Source organism: Haplochromis burtoni, unplaced genomic scaffold (genome assembly GCF_018398535.1).
Source record: "Haplochromis burtoni strain Fernald_Lab_line unplaced genomic scaffold, NCSU_Asbu1 Contig_12, whole genome shotgun sequence".
Lineage (NCBI taxonomy): Eukaryota > Metazoa > Chordata > Actinopteri > Cichliformes > Cichlidae > Haplochromis > Haplochromis burtoni.
Genome location: NW_024582373.1, coordinates 1,554,708 through 1,570,209, shown reverse-complemented (window position 1 = coordinate 1,570,209; position 15,502 = coordinate 1,554,708). Strand labels below are relative to the sequence as shown.

At 41.6% G+C, this 15,502-nt stretch overlaps 3 protein-coding genes across 5 annotated transcripts in view; all 3 read left to right on the top strand.

Annotated features, from left to right (window-relative positions):
- The first annotated feature begins 1,635 nt into the window (after positions 1–1,635).
- LOC102307796 (urocortin-3-like) lies at positions 1,636–3,409 on the top strand. 2 transcript variants are annotated; one of them, XM_042215094.1, is made up of 2 exons: positions 1,636–1,849; positions 2,177–3,326. In XM_042215094.1, exon 2 carries the CDS (start codon positions 2,189–2,191, stop codon positions 2,558–2,560), a length of 372 nt encoding a protein of 123 aa, XP_042071028.1. In that variant the 5' UTR covers positions 1,636–1,849; positions 2,177–2,188; the 3' UTR covers positions 2,561–3,326. The 2 variants fall into 2 exon arrangements, with proteins under 2 accessions (XP_042071028.1, XP_014196751.1); XM_014341265.2 differs by lacking the exon at positions 1,636–1,849 and having other exon boundaries at positions 2,081–3,409.
- A 2,202-nt stretch (positions 3,410–5,611) lies between these two features.
- cidec (cell death inducing DFFA like effector c) lies at positions 5,612–10,014 on the top strand. Of its 2 annotated transcripts, none has more exons than XM_005915373.3 (6): positions 5,612–5,733; positions 7,011–7,079; positions 7,192–7,345; positions 7,868–8,017; positions 8,605–8,798; positions 9,535–10,014. In XM_005915373.3, the coding sequence occupies exons 2-6, from the start codon at positions 7,027–7,029 to the stop codon at positions 9,716–9,718; spliced, it is 735 nt and encodes a 244-aa protein (XP_005915435.1). In that variant the 5' UTR covers positions 5,612–5,733; positions 7,011–7,026; the 3' UTR covers positions 9,719–10,014. The 2 variants fall into 2 exon arrangements, with proteins under 2 accessions (XP_005915435.1, XP_014196739.1); XM_014341253.2 differs by lacking the exon at positions 5,612–5,733 and adding an exon at positions 6,596–6,749.
- A 984-nt stretch (positions 10,015–10,998) lies between these two features.
- Positions 10,999–15,502, top strand: part of LOC102307475 (G-protein coupled receptor 22) — a 14,895-nt gene continuing 10,391 nt past the window's right edge. The window contains exon 1 of the mRNA XM_005915370.3: positions 10,999–11,316. The gene's annotated coding sequence lies outside the window, so the exon portion shown is untranslated. The remainder of the gene's footprint in view (positions 11,317–15,502) is intronic.

Here is a 15,502-nt window from a genome sequence, read left to right as displayed (position 1 = left end):
ACTTAAATTGTCACAGTTTTTGAAGTGTTGTAAACATCGCACTTTTTACTTTTCTGAAAAAATTGTATACATTAATGCACACATTATCATTCATGTTGTTGTCCTAAACCAGACGTGCCATTTGTATTATCTGTGCTCAGACTTCAGATGATATGTTGGGTTAATCTGTGATCTTTGTCTTGACGTTTAAATTGTGGCTGTGGCCAAAGCGCAGTTTGCCTACTTCAGTTTTGCCACAGTGAATAAGTATTTGCAATTGTCTTCTAATAGCCTGTCCTTACTGCTGCCAATTGCTGCGTTTTATTAACAACGTCTTTAGAACTTAAACATTTCATGAATATTAAGCGGGGCGAACAGTTGGAGAATAAAGTGCTCTCTGATACGCATCAGGCTCATTGTAAACAGCCTACGTCATTAGTCAGTTGAATGGGCAAGTAGGACCTGCTATGACGTATGTTTTATCTTGAATCACACAGATGACATCGTCTGAGGTTCATGTGCTGCTCCGTGTCATGTTGAATAATGCTGCTGGTACAACTCAGTACATCTGTTTGTTGCTGTGTGACATTACTGTGACCTGTGGGTAACTGAAACGGCTCGTAAGCCTGAGGCCCTCAAGGACCCAGCAATCGTAATCTGGCTGCACTCGTAATATATCATTAGTCGGATGAGAGTAAGTTCTTTGATGGGCCCGAATGGAGGTGACTCAGGAAACGAGATAGGCTTCGTCTTGTTGAGTTGCCCTCCTGGCCCTGTAAGACTTTTCCTCCTTGTTCTTCTCCACGGGGCTTTATCTGCAGTCACTTCTCCTTCTAACCTCTTTATACTCACCTCTTCTCCTCTGTGCTCTGTAGAAAGGAAGAAAGATGTGTTCTCACAGCATGTTCCTCTAAGAGTCAATGTTTTTTTCCCTGTAGCATAGGCGTAAAAACACGTCAAGGAGGGGCTGTCATGCAGAGGGTCAGATCGAAAAGACTGACATTAGTCAAAGAACAAGTTTCAAAACTGGCAGCCAGTGAAAAACTTTTATTCTGTGTTGTTAATTGGTATTAACAAACACACACACAAAAAAAATTCACCTCACTCACCTCATGTCTTATTTAGTTGCTGTGATTTCCAGCTAATGCATGTTACAGAACAGACTCACTCACACTATTGTCAGTAAATCTAAACCAGCTCCCAACCACCTTAATGTTTCAAACTCCTTAAATACATTCAGTTAAATTAGACCAAAATGAGCATGTCTCCCACAGTGTTCTTATCACTGTCATGTGTGATGTTCACTCAGTCTGCACGGATGATTTCCAAAACATAAACTAACAAGCATGATGAAAAGATGAACAATTTATGGGACATTTCAACACCCAACAATTACTGTTTTCTCGCAGCGTCTCCATGCTTAACTTCTGAATGGACGTGGAGGTGGGCTGTGCTTTGACTCCAAATTGGGGCAACTTTTCAAGTCACTCCAAGCAAGCTATTGTGATTACTATTGTGTTATTTTTAGAAAGAATAAGATAGCACTGAGTGCAAAGGAAATGAGATGAAATGAGGGGAGGGCGATGGGGTGTAGAGATGTAAACGATAAACAGAGAGGGGAAGGGGCAGTGTCACGGCGAGGATTAAAGTGGTTGAAGACGAAGCAAAGGACGAGCGGCTCATCGTCAAGTCCAGTTCAACATCCGACCGTGTTTGGTGCACATTGCTCCTCCGGTGAAGAAGCAGAAGCTGTGAGACAGAAAATACAAGATTACAGGACATCTGAGCATAAAAAGAGCTGCTGTCTTTAACACAGAGGAGGGAGAAGTGCCTTTTTGTCAAGTTACCAACTTTTGATATTGGTGACTGAGTAAGTATTGATTTTGGCTGGCTCTTGACGAGGTTTGCAAAGATTTATCTATGCATGAATCAGAGAATACTGCAGACTATAACAGGAGGATCAAATGGATGGATGATTGAAAGGTTAAGAAACTAAATATTCAGATGATCTAAAATGATTTGCAAAGAACTGTACTGAAGAATTTAGTGTTTCATCATCTTTTTATTGCTGAAGAAATAAAAAGCTATTTTTATTTTTGTACATCACTTGGATATGTTGTTGTCTTTCCATGCGATCACTCACTGAAGTCTTGCACTGTCACAGTTGTGTAATATGGAGCTGATTCTCTGCTTGCAGACAGTCCTGACCATGAGAAGTGTGCGTGCGTGCTTCTGTTTGGCTCTGCTGCTTCCTTTGTGTGTTCAGAGCCGGAGGAGCAGTCTGGCTGTTGCCAAACTCGATGAAGACACAGAGAGGGACATGCTGGCTGTCGACATCTTAAACCGCAACGGTGCGTTGAGCTCACTGCTCCGATCACAGCATCATCTCGTGCTCAGGCGAGCCCCGCGCCCTGCCTCCCAGGTGCCAAAGAGAGCCCAGCAGGCGTCCCGTTTTGCTCTGTCCCTTGATGTTCCCACCAGCATTCTCAGTGTACTCATAGACCTGGCCAAGAATCAGGACATGAGGACCAAGGCAGCAGCCAATGCAGAGCTGATGGCACGAATAGGCAAGAGGAAATGAAAGCCCCCCGGAGAAGTTTGAAGGCTTGATGGAGGAAATCTCACTTCACAACAGAGCTAACACATTGCGGCACTGACACCTGGTTAGAAACAATGTTAGTTCATGTGAAAGTAGTCATTGCGGTCAGTATCTGTCCTTTAGAGCTTAGATCTGCTTTACTTTTATACTTATATTTAATCCATTTACATTCCACACACAAACCACACCATGGACTGATTAATCACTACAGTGATGTGAAAAAACAAAACAAAAAACCAACAACAATCACAACAAGGACACTGCAAACAATGTAAGATGATGCTGGTGTTTAGTCTCAGATACTCACCACTGGCTCCCAAACTGTGACTCGGAGAAGTGTTTTATTGTATTTGCATGCAATCCGTAGAAAACATACAATTAAATCCAATATCATAATCCATTTTTTCTCAAGTCTAATTCATTTCTGCACTGATATCAGGCACGCTTGCCATAATTACAAGCATCAGCAGCCCATAAAGCACAAATGAATGGGTCTCAGCCAAATGAGCCTGCGTCACCCACAGCAAGCGCCGATGGGTGATAACAGGACAAAGACACGCGCAGGATATTGACCTCTGAAAAGAAGAAGAGACCCTTTCTAAAAACCTTTGTTCACTACTGATACATTTGGCAAACAAGTCACAGCTATTCTTAGTCTGAAGCCCTATCTGCTCTGGATTAGACTAACATCTATGGCATAATTAATCTGTGCTCTTACACCGAGCAAGAAATGTGAAGCAACAGAGTGAAATAAACTGCTCATCTGATTTACACTGTGAGGCTTTTTTCTTCTTCTCTGTTTTATGCTGACCATGACTTTGGCTTGATTTAAATATCATCTTCACACTTTTGGACCTCAAAACGTGCTGATATAACAGAAACTAAATGAAACAAATCACTTCAATTACTGTGATTATAATACAATAAATATAAGTAAAGAAGCCACTAATACCCTGCTGAGCAGCAGACAAACTATCTGGAATTAAAATAAATGCTCTGACAGTTATTTACACAATAGTATTAGATTGTTGCCTTAGCTGGCATTAATTAGCTTGGGGTTGTTTACACTGCCATGAGAATATTATAACAGTATTATCTCTGTTTTTTTTCAAACCTTTAGCCTAAAAGCATCTCTTGTAGCAGTTACCACGGGCGGTAAACCACAAATAAAACAAGTGTTTCTGCTTTTAAACAGTAATTTTACTCTGTGTTTAAGCTGGAGCTTTGTTTCCCATGACACAGCTCTATAGTCTGACGTATCTGTCTGGTGAAGCATACTTAAAATATGAACTTATTATGAAGTTCAAATAAATACAACTCACATCATCATCATCACAAGGCAGTTATCACCATAAACCGCAACTGGAGTGTACTCTGATTTATGTAATGAGTGCTCTCATCTGTGACACCGCAGTCTTTATTTGTCCCTTTCAGTTTGGCTTCCAAGTTGTTGCACGCATTGGCCGAGACAGCTGCTAAGAGTACAGGAAATACACTCGGACTGAACATTTCAGTCAGTAAGTAACCATTTTCCCTCCTAACAAAACCTACAGCGTTTGCCTGTCTGAGCATTATTTGAGTATTCCAAATTTTCACTATTCCATTGATGATGAGATGAGAAATGCTTTGTTTATCCCATATCTTTTGAATTGGACACTTTTATAGTTGTGATGGAGAGGAGGCTTGTGAGAGGAGACATATTTGGGAAATTCTTTTGAATTTACCAAATAACCTGTTGAAAAAAATCTGGCAGATGGTTCTTTGTCAGACAGATATATTGTGTTATGGAGGATGATAATGTGTGGTATGAAAGATTTCCCGTGTGTTTCTTTGTGACAGCAGAGCTGAATCAGTCTGTTAGAGAAGGAGCTCTGCTGCCTGTCCAGTAAGTCATGCAGAGGTTTCTCAGGATTATCCATGATGGATGATGGTTTTTCAGATGCCTCGTCTTCATCACAGCTATAAAAGTGTCCAGTTTGCAGCCAGTCAGAGGGCCAGCCTTCCTAATCAGTTTATTCAGACTGTTGGTGTCACCAGCTTTGATGCTGCTCCCTGAGCAGACCACAGCAAAGGACGCTGAGTGATAGAAAACCTCCATCACTCTGTTGCACATTGAAGGAGCACAGCTTTTGCAGGAAGCAGAGCCTGCTCGTGCCCTGTTTATACAGCCTGTGCTGGTCTTCCAGTTGTACTCCTCCACCATATCCAGATCCTGTCCCGTAAACGATAAACAGAGAGGGGAATGGATTGTTCAGCCAACCTCTTCCTTCTGAAGTCCATCACCATCCAGGTGGTGTCACTGCTTTACAGATGATTCCTCACAGACCACCCCACAAACAGTTTAGTCCTCCTCTCCATCACTAATACATCCAACCACCGCAGAATCATCAGAGTATTACTGTAGGTAGCATGACCAGGAGGTATAAGGGAAGTCTGAGGTGTACCAGGAGAACGGGAATGGAGAGAGCACAGATTCCTGTGGAGCTACTGTACTGCACATCAACCAAATCACACAGAGCTCTGTTCAGCATACTGCACCCTCTTTGTGAGATAGTCAGCAATCCATGAGATGGTCGAAGTTTACTGACATTTCCTGTAGCTTTTCTCACAGCAGCAGCCGATTCATTCAAAATGCACTTGAGAAATCAACGAAAGTGAGCTTCACTGTTCAGTCATTACTGTACAGATGCACCAGCATGCAGATGATCTCGTCATCTTATCATGATGTGGTCTGTATGTGGTGGTCACATTTGAAGATTAAAGATTTCTGTATATTTAAATGTTTTGTAATAAAATAGATTATGTATAAATTGCCCAGTAAAGTTATGTAACAGCAGAAAGTTCCTACCCGCAGTTCCTTGCTCATCCACAAGATGTCCTTTGCTTTCTTTTTTACTTCCGTAATTAATTGAAATCTTCATCCACTATCCTTTGAGGTGCAATTTTAACATTTTGGATGAATAGGTGTTTTCACAAGTAATGAGTATGCCCACTGGATAGCATGTTGTTTAAAAAAAAAGATCGACACTAACCCTAAAATAAAGACAGGTACATTCAAAATGGCGCAGGCTTCAATTACAGCCGTTAGCAGGTGTTATTAATTAGCGGTTCAGCAAGCTAGCGGGAAGGCGCTTCACGGGAGCAACACTACAAACGTAAGGGTTCATCTAAGGATTTTGCTTCGCTATGATTTGTTTTAATTACCACGAACAGATTTAATATAAACCGTGAACTTTAACGAGCATTTTCTTTATTTTTCTTGTTTTTGTGGAGCCATTGTCTTTGTTTGTGACGGTGTACACTTTGTTCACGGGCGAGAAAGCCTAGTTTAGAAATGGCTAAATCCCCCATGTTTAATAGGTGAACTCCAGTGTCCTTTAATTCATGTATTTTAAATTGTTAGCGGCTTTCATTTGTCTAAACATCCGTTTTAGCTGGATTGAGAGATAAACGAGTATACAGAAATGTATCTGCTGCTTTTTCCTACAGTAACTTCTTGACTTTTAGGATTTTCCTTCGGTGCGCACAGGTGATGTCAGACAATGACGTGTAGCCCAGTGTGATAACACCTGACAGTGCGCACACACCTCGTCAGCGTGAGCCAATCCTCCAGTGTGATGTGCTGAGCAATGAACTATGACCTAATTTGTGAAAAGTACATGTTCTCATGTCCTCCAGCGTTATAAAATAATGCTGTAATTAAAGCGTACATTCCCCTAAATAACATCTTTCCTCAGATCACCTCAACCGCTTTGGAGCCTCACAGATTCAATTCAGTTTTGAAGCCACTAAGCAGTAGAGTTAGTTAGAATTAGGTTAGTGCTGCTCTGCTGAACACACTGCCTGATTCTTGATGCAGCTGTGTATTTTTAATTTTAGCTGAACTTTCTTTAAGATACTGGGTTATTATAACAAATTAAAATCCAGGGCCAGTGGGAGTGTTTATGCAGGATTTCTCAATAAAGCTGATGAGTTGCAACCAGATCAACAGTCATCAGCACAAAGGTCAGTGACCAAGTGTTGCAAGAAACGGCAACAAGAGAGGAGCGTGTACTTTATTTCAGAGGCTTTTGTGGTCCACACTGCTGGGAGAAGCGCTTTGGGAACAAAAACGATCAACATAAGGATTATATTCAGACAGGGTTGGGAGAAGTCTTGAGTTTCCTAAACTGTAAGAGTTATTATTCTTGATTGTTTCTTTTCTTTTTATTGGGACATAATCATGAAATTGAAGGAATGTTTATCATACAAGTTATATTTATAAATGAGTAAGACTGACTGCCAAAAGTGGCCTCCAGTTCCAGAATTTGCTGAAATCGTTTTCCTAATTTTATTACTGGTTTTTTCAGTTTTAAACTGCAAAGCTGCCACTGTCTCCTTCTGTCTCCTCATTTCAGCCTAGCTGCCACACTGATCATACTTATAATTGCAGGTCGAGTTGTTCTCATATGGATTATGCGATGAGGTCACTCAGTCTTTTCACGCCATCTAACCTCTCCAAGTAAGTGCTTTGTGATGGTTGTCACCCTTAGCTCTTTTGCCATTTTAAATTTTTTTTTTTTTTTTTTTAAATATATGAGCTGATGACCTGACGTCTTACACCTTTTTCTCAGGTGCGTAACAGCGAGCGTGTCAGCTAGTGCCTCCATGACCCAGCAGCTCCTGTCGGGTCGAGTTCCTCGACCGAAGCCTTTCAGGGTCACGAATGCTGACCGCAGTGTGAAAAAGGGTATAATGGCAGACACGCTAGAAGACCTGACAAATAAGGTGAGAGAAAGATGTGAGGTGTAAAAATGCTGTGTGTGTCGGGGGGACTTGGTCAGCAGCTAATAATCATGGTAAGGTGGTCACAAAGCATTTGGACTAAAAACAGAGGAATCAGGGGGATTCTGTGGTGTGTATTGACCATTGAAATTAGATAAAGGTTTGCCACTTGTTGCTGCACCATCTGAAGTGATTGAGTGTGTTTCGAGCTCATGTAAGTGAAATGTAACAAGAAAAAGGGCTGGTGTCAGACTATAATAATGTTAATTTATAAAGAAGCCAAATTTAATCAAGCCTAAAGTGTCTTAGCAAGATCTGAATGGCTTCAGTATGCCTTGGCATTAATTCAGTGCTCCTTGTAACTTTTGGTAAGGGGATGAAAAACAGGCTCCCTGAATCAGCTTCTTAATGATGGCTGTGGAGAGTGCCGTCTGACAGAATGGTGTAAAGGCTCCGCATATTTTCTTGTGATGAGGTCACTGTACGTATTTATTTTATTTTTTCCTCCTCTCTACTCTCGCTCAGGCCAGTGACTCGTTGGATATACTGTGCGTCAGTGCGTTGGTGTTGGATGAAGATGGCACTGGTGTGGACACAGAGGAATTCTTTCAAACGCTCCCAGAAAATGCTGTTCTGATGGCTCTGCAGAAGGGACAGAAGTGGAGCCCACATCCTGTATGTAGTTTTGATTAGCCACTAGATGGCACTCTTGGCCAGCAACTTTACTTCATTGTGGCCGTGCAAATATTAACATATTCATAGCCAGTGATTCTTTGATGTAGACTGATAGAAAGGCATAATGCAGAAGCCATGAATATGGACCAGTCTGTGTTGTGATACATTGGCTATCCAGTTAAATATTTTATCCATCAAATTAAATGGAAGGCAACATGCCATTTGTTGTGCAAAGGCAGAACGCAGAGTGAACCTCACATTAGTTTCTCCCCGCTCAATATTTTTGAGAAAAATGGAAGGCAGGGGTCTGATACTAATTAGACATGAGGGATTCGTGAGATTGCAGTAACATTCACCCAAAAGCAATTAACTTTCTCAGTAAGTGATACATGCATTAATTTGGACCCCTTCCCAAATGTTTTCTGCAACGACCCCTCATTGACCTTTTCTCATTGTCATTTGCTACTCACATCATCGCTGGCAGGAGTGCCATCAGTGTGTAGTTCAAGTGTGTGGCGGTGGAGTTGAGCGCTGATTTGTGCCCATTTGTCCTGACTCATATCCCTCATCCTGTCGCCCCCCCCCAGTACAACCTCTCCAGAGATTGCCTTATTGACTGCAGGCAGCAACAGCAGCGGAGAGATGTGGCCAAGCTGACCTTTGACCTCTACAAGAACAACCCCAAAGATTTCATTGGCTGCCTGAATGTGAAGGCAACGCTGTATGGTGTTTATACTGTGTCCTATGACCTGCGCTGTTACGCTGCCAAAAAGATGCTAAAGTGAGTGATGGAGGCTGCCAAACTATTCTGATATTTTTGTATTTTGTGTTGAACTATTATGTAACTGATTGTTTTTTCAGAGCATCTCTGTGGCATCTTTACTGAAACATATTGTTTGTAGTAATAGCTTAATCCACTTAGAGCTGAAAACTGATCAGTGTGAATGAATTTCTAATGCATAAATTGGCACGATTATCTTTCGAGAACTTTTAGGGTTTTTTTTTTTTCCTCCCGTGCTTCTCTTATAAAAGTATTAAAAGCAGACCCTTGTGTATAAATGATGCACTCGGGTTTGAGCGTGTACACCTGTGTGGGTGGTGAAATGCGCAGACCCTAGAAGACCAAAGGCTAGATTTTACTGAGATTAATTTTGTTATGTCATCGCTGCCGAGACCTGCTGGTTTTCAGCTTTGGCTCGGAGCTTCAGTTGAGAGGATTACATTTTGTAGACTTGTCAAATGTGATGCTCCTATTGCAGGATGTGCGGTTTAAAAGGTCGTGGATATCAGTTTTATGAAATGCAGTTGATGTCAAAATTGAGCATCTGAGGGCGTGACTATCAAGACTATCTGGCTTCCTTGTGTTGTGACTTGTCTGAATTATACCAGACTGATACTAATATCTCGTTACATGCAGGCTGTTTGTGTGGGCCTATTGGTTTCCACTCATGTCGCTGTAAATGGGAACTGGCTATTTATGACCATCCTCCCTCTTGTTCTCATGCGTGTGATTCCAGGGAGGCTCTGCGATGGACCATCTTCTCCATGCAGGCCACAGGCCACATCCTGCTGGGCTCCTCCTGCTACATCGAGCAGCTGCTGGAAGAGGAGGCGCGAGTGGAGAAGAGCCTGGCGCTGCCACAGGAAAGCAGGATCAGACAGCTGCAGAACATGCTGCTGGGAAAGATTTCTTACTTATGATAGACTGACAGTGGTGAGGTTGAGCTCTTACCCACTCTTAGATGTACGTCAGTGTAGTTGTCACAGATGAAGCATGTTTCATCATCTCATAGTTTCCAGTGCAGTTTGGCAACGTCATGAAGTCAGCAGTCTCTTTTCAATGTCACTTTTTTTTTTTTGCTGTTACATTTGTTTACCTCTTATGTATGTATAAACCAATGCCACAATTTATTCCTCTAAAATCACTTTTACTCACTATTGTGCAACTTTTTCCTATGATGATATAATAAATAAAAGCAACTGTTTTTATTTTGCCATTCCTGAAAGTTCATTTAAATGTGAATGCAGCAAACCCACAAGACACTTTAGTGTGTGTGTGTGTGTGTGTGTGCGTGTGCGCGTGCAGAACTAGCAACAGGTCCAGCTGTCTCTCCCACGCTTCCCTAATTGTCCCCTGGGCTGCAGTGTCCTGTCAGCTGCAGCCTGCCTCTGTCTCAGAAAACCAGAGCAAAAGATTGAAGGAACGGGAAACAGCTAGCAGCTGCATGGGGTGAGGGGACGGAAGCAAACCATTACAGAGAAAGATGTTTTCAGCTGGCAGCAGAAGTACCACTTGTGCCATCTTGCTGAGGAAAGGCGGTGGCAAAAGCAGGACCGATTTTAGCCTAAGTGGCTGTCTTGCATAACCTGATGAACTGAGTGCGACTGTGGTCTTGTCACGCAGCGTTATCTAGAAGATTCCTTTTTGCTTTGAAATTATCTACAGAAAATAACTTGGGTTGGGCACTTGATATTCAGTCCATGTCTCTAAATTCATGAACTACTTGGACACATTTGTGTATACACTGCGCAAGTATGAACAATGGCCATTTCTTCCAAATTCTTTGCAGTGAAATGAGGCAAGAGGTGCATTCTGTGTCCTGCTGTCCCACAATCATTGTGTCTGGAAACAAGGAGGCACCACTCAAGAGTGTGTGTGTGTTTAAAGTAGCAAAGATTCAATCAATGTTGATGTCTTTGGCTTGTGTTAGCTCTTTCAGGCTGTGGGGCTTGTCTGCAATTTTAGGGTTTTTATGCACAGTAAAAATAACTGGCCATGTGTTGCTTTAATATTAGTTGACCTTGACCAGGTTTGATTGTAAAATTATAGCTGTATTGTAAAATGTGATTCAAGAAAAAAATTGGATCGCCATTTTACAACGTAAAAAGTGATTCAAACTTTTTTTTTTTTTTTTTTTTAAGCAGCTTCTTGCACAAAAACAGGCTCATATCATCTAGATCAGGCTTCAAAGCTGTTCCTCAAATACCACTACAACTATATTTTCAAATATTAGTCATTTAACTTTGTAAGTGGTGTACAGTGTTTGGTCGTGATGATCCCGCCTCCTTCACCCAGTCAGCTGAAGTCCTACAGACTGCAGAGTCCTCTGTGGATCCAGCAGGGGATGAGCTGCAGCCGTCTGTCTGTCCCACTAGGCTGTGTTGCTGTTAGCACTCCCTCCTGGAGCTGCTACCGCTGAGCATGCACTCGACTCGTACACACCTCTGGACAGAAGGGACGCTTCTCATCAGCACTCTCACGGTGAAGGAATGGATCGTTGAGCCCAAGGTTCTGAAAGGTAAGAGTGCTAATTGGCAATAAATAAATAATGGATTAAAAAACGAAAAAAACCCGAAAGCGAGTTTATCCACGTATCCATTAATCTGACGGAGACATTTCAGTATATAATGCGCAGCGCTTGGCAAGTATTTGGCATGCACGTCACCACTGTCCATTATTAAAAGTTACTAATTAAAGGTCTGTTGATTAGTATGGATGGATTTCACATATTAAACCACCTGCTTAAGTTTTGAAAATGCTTAAGTTTAACTTTTACGCAGCGTATGTTAAACGCAAATTTAGAACCTGATGTTTATGAACTATTATGACTGCACGTAGCGCCGATTGCATCTAACTTAATGTGTTGATTGGGCTATATGCAGCTTTGTATGCAGCGTTCGTGTGATTAAAGATGTTGTTGCGCATCGCTCCGCGCGCTTTTTGGCACAAAGTGCTTCACGAAATATCGATTTAGCAGAGGAATCTGGGTTTTATTAGAACCTCCGGCTGTGTGTGGGAGTGGGTGCTTGACACAGTTACGGGCTCCGAAGCTCTGTGTTTTCTCCCACGCTCCTGAGGGAGTCATCAACGCGGTCCGCTGGAAACATTTCACCGCGCGCATCAAAGTGAGGCTGTCTGTTTGGATTGTGTGTATGCCTGCGATGCTTAACAGTTTGTGTTTTGCTGTGTGCTCCAACGGCCTTGGGGACATGCACAAGTCGTAATCTCACAGCCCGCCAGCCTACAGTTATTACTGACCATACCTACTTCACCTTTTTTATTCATGAAGGTAAGTTACCACAAAATCTATATTTTGGCCTCATATGCACCACTTTAAAACTTAAAGTTAAGATAGACTTCTCCCTGCACTTTATTTTGGTTAAGTATCAGCAATTTAAAACATTTTAGGGAAAGAAATGTCTTTTTCCCCCCTGTGATTAAACGTCTGAAAAAGATGTGATTGCAAGTCTGCATTTCAAAAATACTTTTAGATTGAATGAACAGTCAAGAAAACAATCTGAAAATTGATGATGGAAAAAGGAAAAAACTATTAGCTGCAGTTAGTGGTCCAGATGTATTTATTTTCAGAGGCACAGAAGACAAACAATTTAAATTTGCTCTGGGCGGAGTCAGACTTGCTGTCTGCCATTATAAAGTCAAATAAATAACATGATACTCGTGCAATCAGTGGGCTGCGTCATGCAGCTTCTGTCTCAGCGGTTAATCGTGAGCAACACTTTGTCAAAGAACAAAAACAAGAAAAAAAAGATGTGCAGAGGACAAAGGACGACTTTGAAAATGAAACTAGACGCAGCAGGCGAGATGAGGAGTAACAGAGAAAGGAGGGCGGCTGGTGACAACAGTGTGGAGGTGGAGGAAAGTAAAGAGAGAAAAAGGGAGAAGTCTGATGAAAGTGTTTGGTCCGAGCTGTGTCTCCACCATACGGTCCCCGTGTTCTGCTGTGAACGGCTTTGATTGTGAACATGAAGGAAAGAAAGCAAATCCCGCCGGACACATGAAGGCAGAAAGTGTGTGTGTGCGTGTGTGCCTGTCTGTCTATGTTGCCATCTCACTAAACGGATAAACCGTCTTCTAACTGGCTCTTTTGCCAAGTTAAATAACCTTATGAGCTTTCACCAAGAAGCTATTTCTCTCATATCTCTCATTCACAACACACATCTTCTCTCCTCACCTGTTCTGCCTCTTCCCTCAGCTTAGGTTTTCTATGGCTGGCTATTTCAGGTCCATATTTTGGCACTGCAATGAATTATTCAGGTAACAGGACAACATAAAGGCTCTCAGTAGGATGCTTTGCTCAAACCTGAATTACCCCTCTGCCATCTGGGAAGTCTGCCTGAATAATGGATTTGTTTCCCCAATACCAAGTTGTTTGATGGTCTGTAACTGAAATAGGTGCACTCACAGTGTGTGTGCAAGTTAACTCCTCCAATCTTCCCAGCCATCATTTAAAGATATGAATGCATTAAAGATTACTCTTAGAAAAAAAAAAGTCTGGAATTGCTTGATTATACTCCCCATATCTCTTTTGAAGCATTCTCTGGAGTGTACATATTTCATGCCTTCCTGATTGCTTTTTTTTCCTATTTTTTTTCAGCTTCATTATGAAATGAATGGAAATATTTACGACATCAGGAAAGCTATAATCTACCATAGAAAAAATGGATGCAACTTAAACAGTGGTCATAAATTAAAGATTGTAAAAAGCCCAGACAATCGATCAATAAAGCAATCAAACGGACGCAGACCATTTACTTTGCCCCTCGGTGCTTGAAAACTGTGGTGAGACACTACAGTACTTACAATATTATGTTGTAAAGGGTTTCTTTATGCACAGTGTAAATTGTTTGGTTCCCTTTTGTTTGCTTTGTATCCTGTTCAAGTGCACGCAAGTATAAATCAGCTAGTTTTGATTCCTACAGTTTAAATTAATTTTGACACCAACTTGAATTTTCATGTCATTTCATTTTTAAGTCACCAGGAAAAAGAAATGCCACATTTATCAAAGTCTGACGGGTCTCTAACGAACACAAGCGGATGCACAGATAGTGACCCCCAAGATTAGCAGTTAATTTGTAGGCGGAGTCATGGTCAAATATCATTCAGTGGAATGGCGATTAGCTGTGTTTTTAATCAAAATAATAGGGATCTGTCAAAAGTCAGATCTCCACAACTCACGAGGAAGTGAATAACGGTACGAACAAATGCAAGATGCTGATGATCGTCGGGCTGGAGACCCATCTCTGAAGAGTCTGGACTCCATCAATCCACCGACAGACAAATGAAGGAAACTGAAGACCTTGTTACCCTCCACAGGAGTGATCCGCCAACAGAGATCACTTCAGGAGCGGGACATTTAATAGTTGTGGAGGTCTAATCAATGAAAGGTCTCTCTCACATTGACTAACGTTCAGGTTTATGAGTCCACCATCAGAACAGTTAACAATTGTGTGGCTGACAGGGCTGCAAGGAGAAAGCAGCACGCAACACTGCAACTATCACAGCTTTGCTCCACAGTTGCAGGCAGAAAAGCCGAAAGGATCAACGTTCCAGCTGAACATGATCCAATCTGTGAACCATGGTGGTGATGGTATCATGGTTTGGTCATACTTCGATGGCTCTGCACGAGGCTCACAGGCACTATTAGAGCAATGAGTTTTGAACCGTGCTCTCGAATTCTAAAATACACAAACGACATGAACTGAAATATTTAAGAGAGAGTACGCGTGCAGCAAGACAGTGATGCAAAACATACAAGTTGCTGTGCAAAGAACGGACAAAGAAGAATAAAGATGATGTTTTGTGGTGGCTAAGAAAAAGTCCTGATCTTAATCCTGAAGAAATGTTGTGGAAAGACAAAAACATCAGAGGATGTTTTAGGTCATATTAGTAAAGGTGTATTGATGATTCCTCGCAAAGCATTTTTCTTGCTGATGCTTCCTCCCATTCCACTGTAACCATTGTTGTGATGTATGTGATGCAGAAAAAGTGGATCTAGAGTAGGAATGGTTTTGTAAAATGAACTCGTAGAATTTGTATTGTGCAGTGTCCATGCTGTCATATCTACACGTGAGGGATGATGGAGATGTACAGAACAACTCAAACTTAACTAAAAACTAAAACATTTTAGTGACCAACATAAAATAAAAACTAGACTTTTGAAAATCAGCCGTGGTAGGGCGGTGTTTAATTGTGTTTTTCACGTCACAACCATATCAAACTAGCATTTGCATTGAAGCTTATGGTTTACCTTTAGAAAATTCCTGTGCACTTGATAATAATATGCATGATCTTTGCATGAAATTGGAACATGGAAACCGTAATTTAATCTAAGTTTAAGGACAGATTCACTCAAGGATCTAGACTACAGTCTGGATTTATTATCGTTTCATCTGCTGGCACACAAATAATGCCAAACATTTGCAGCACTGTGAGACAGTCTGAACTTTCATCTTCAATTCTTTCACCTTTTTCTCCAAGACCACTTACTGTCAGCTCAGCAGGCATCCTGTTGTAAAAGTGTGTGTGTGTGTGTGTGTGAGAGAGGGATTGTATGTGTCTTACTTCAGCCAATTGTGCTGCAGAGGAGCAATGTGTTGTGCTCTTATGTGTCATTTTGTCTCTGTCTTCGCGTGGTGACTAGAGAGAGAGCTTGATGTCTCAACAGGAGTCTACATGGTACACTC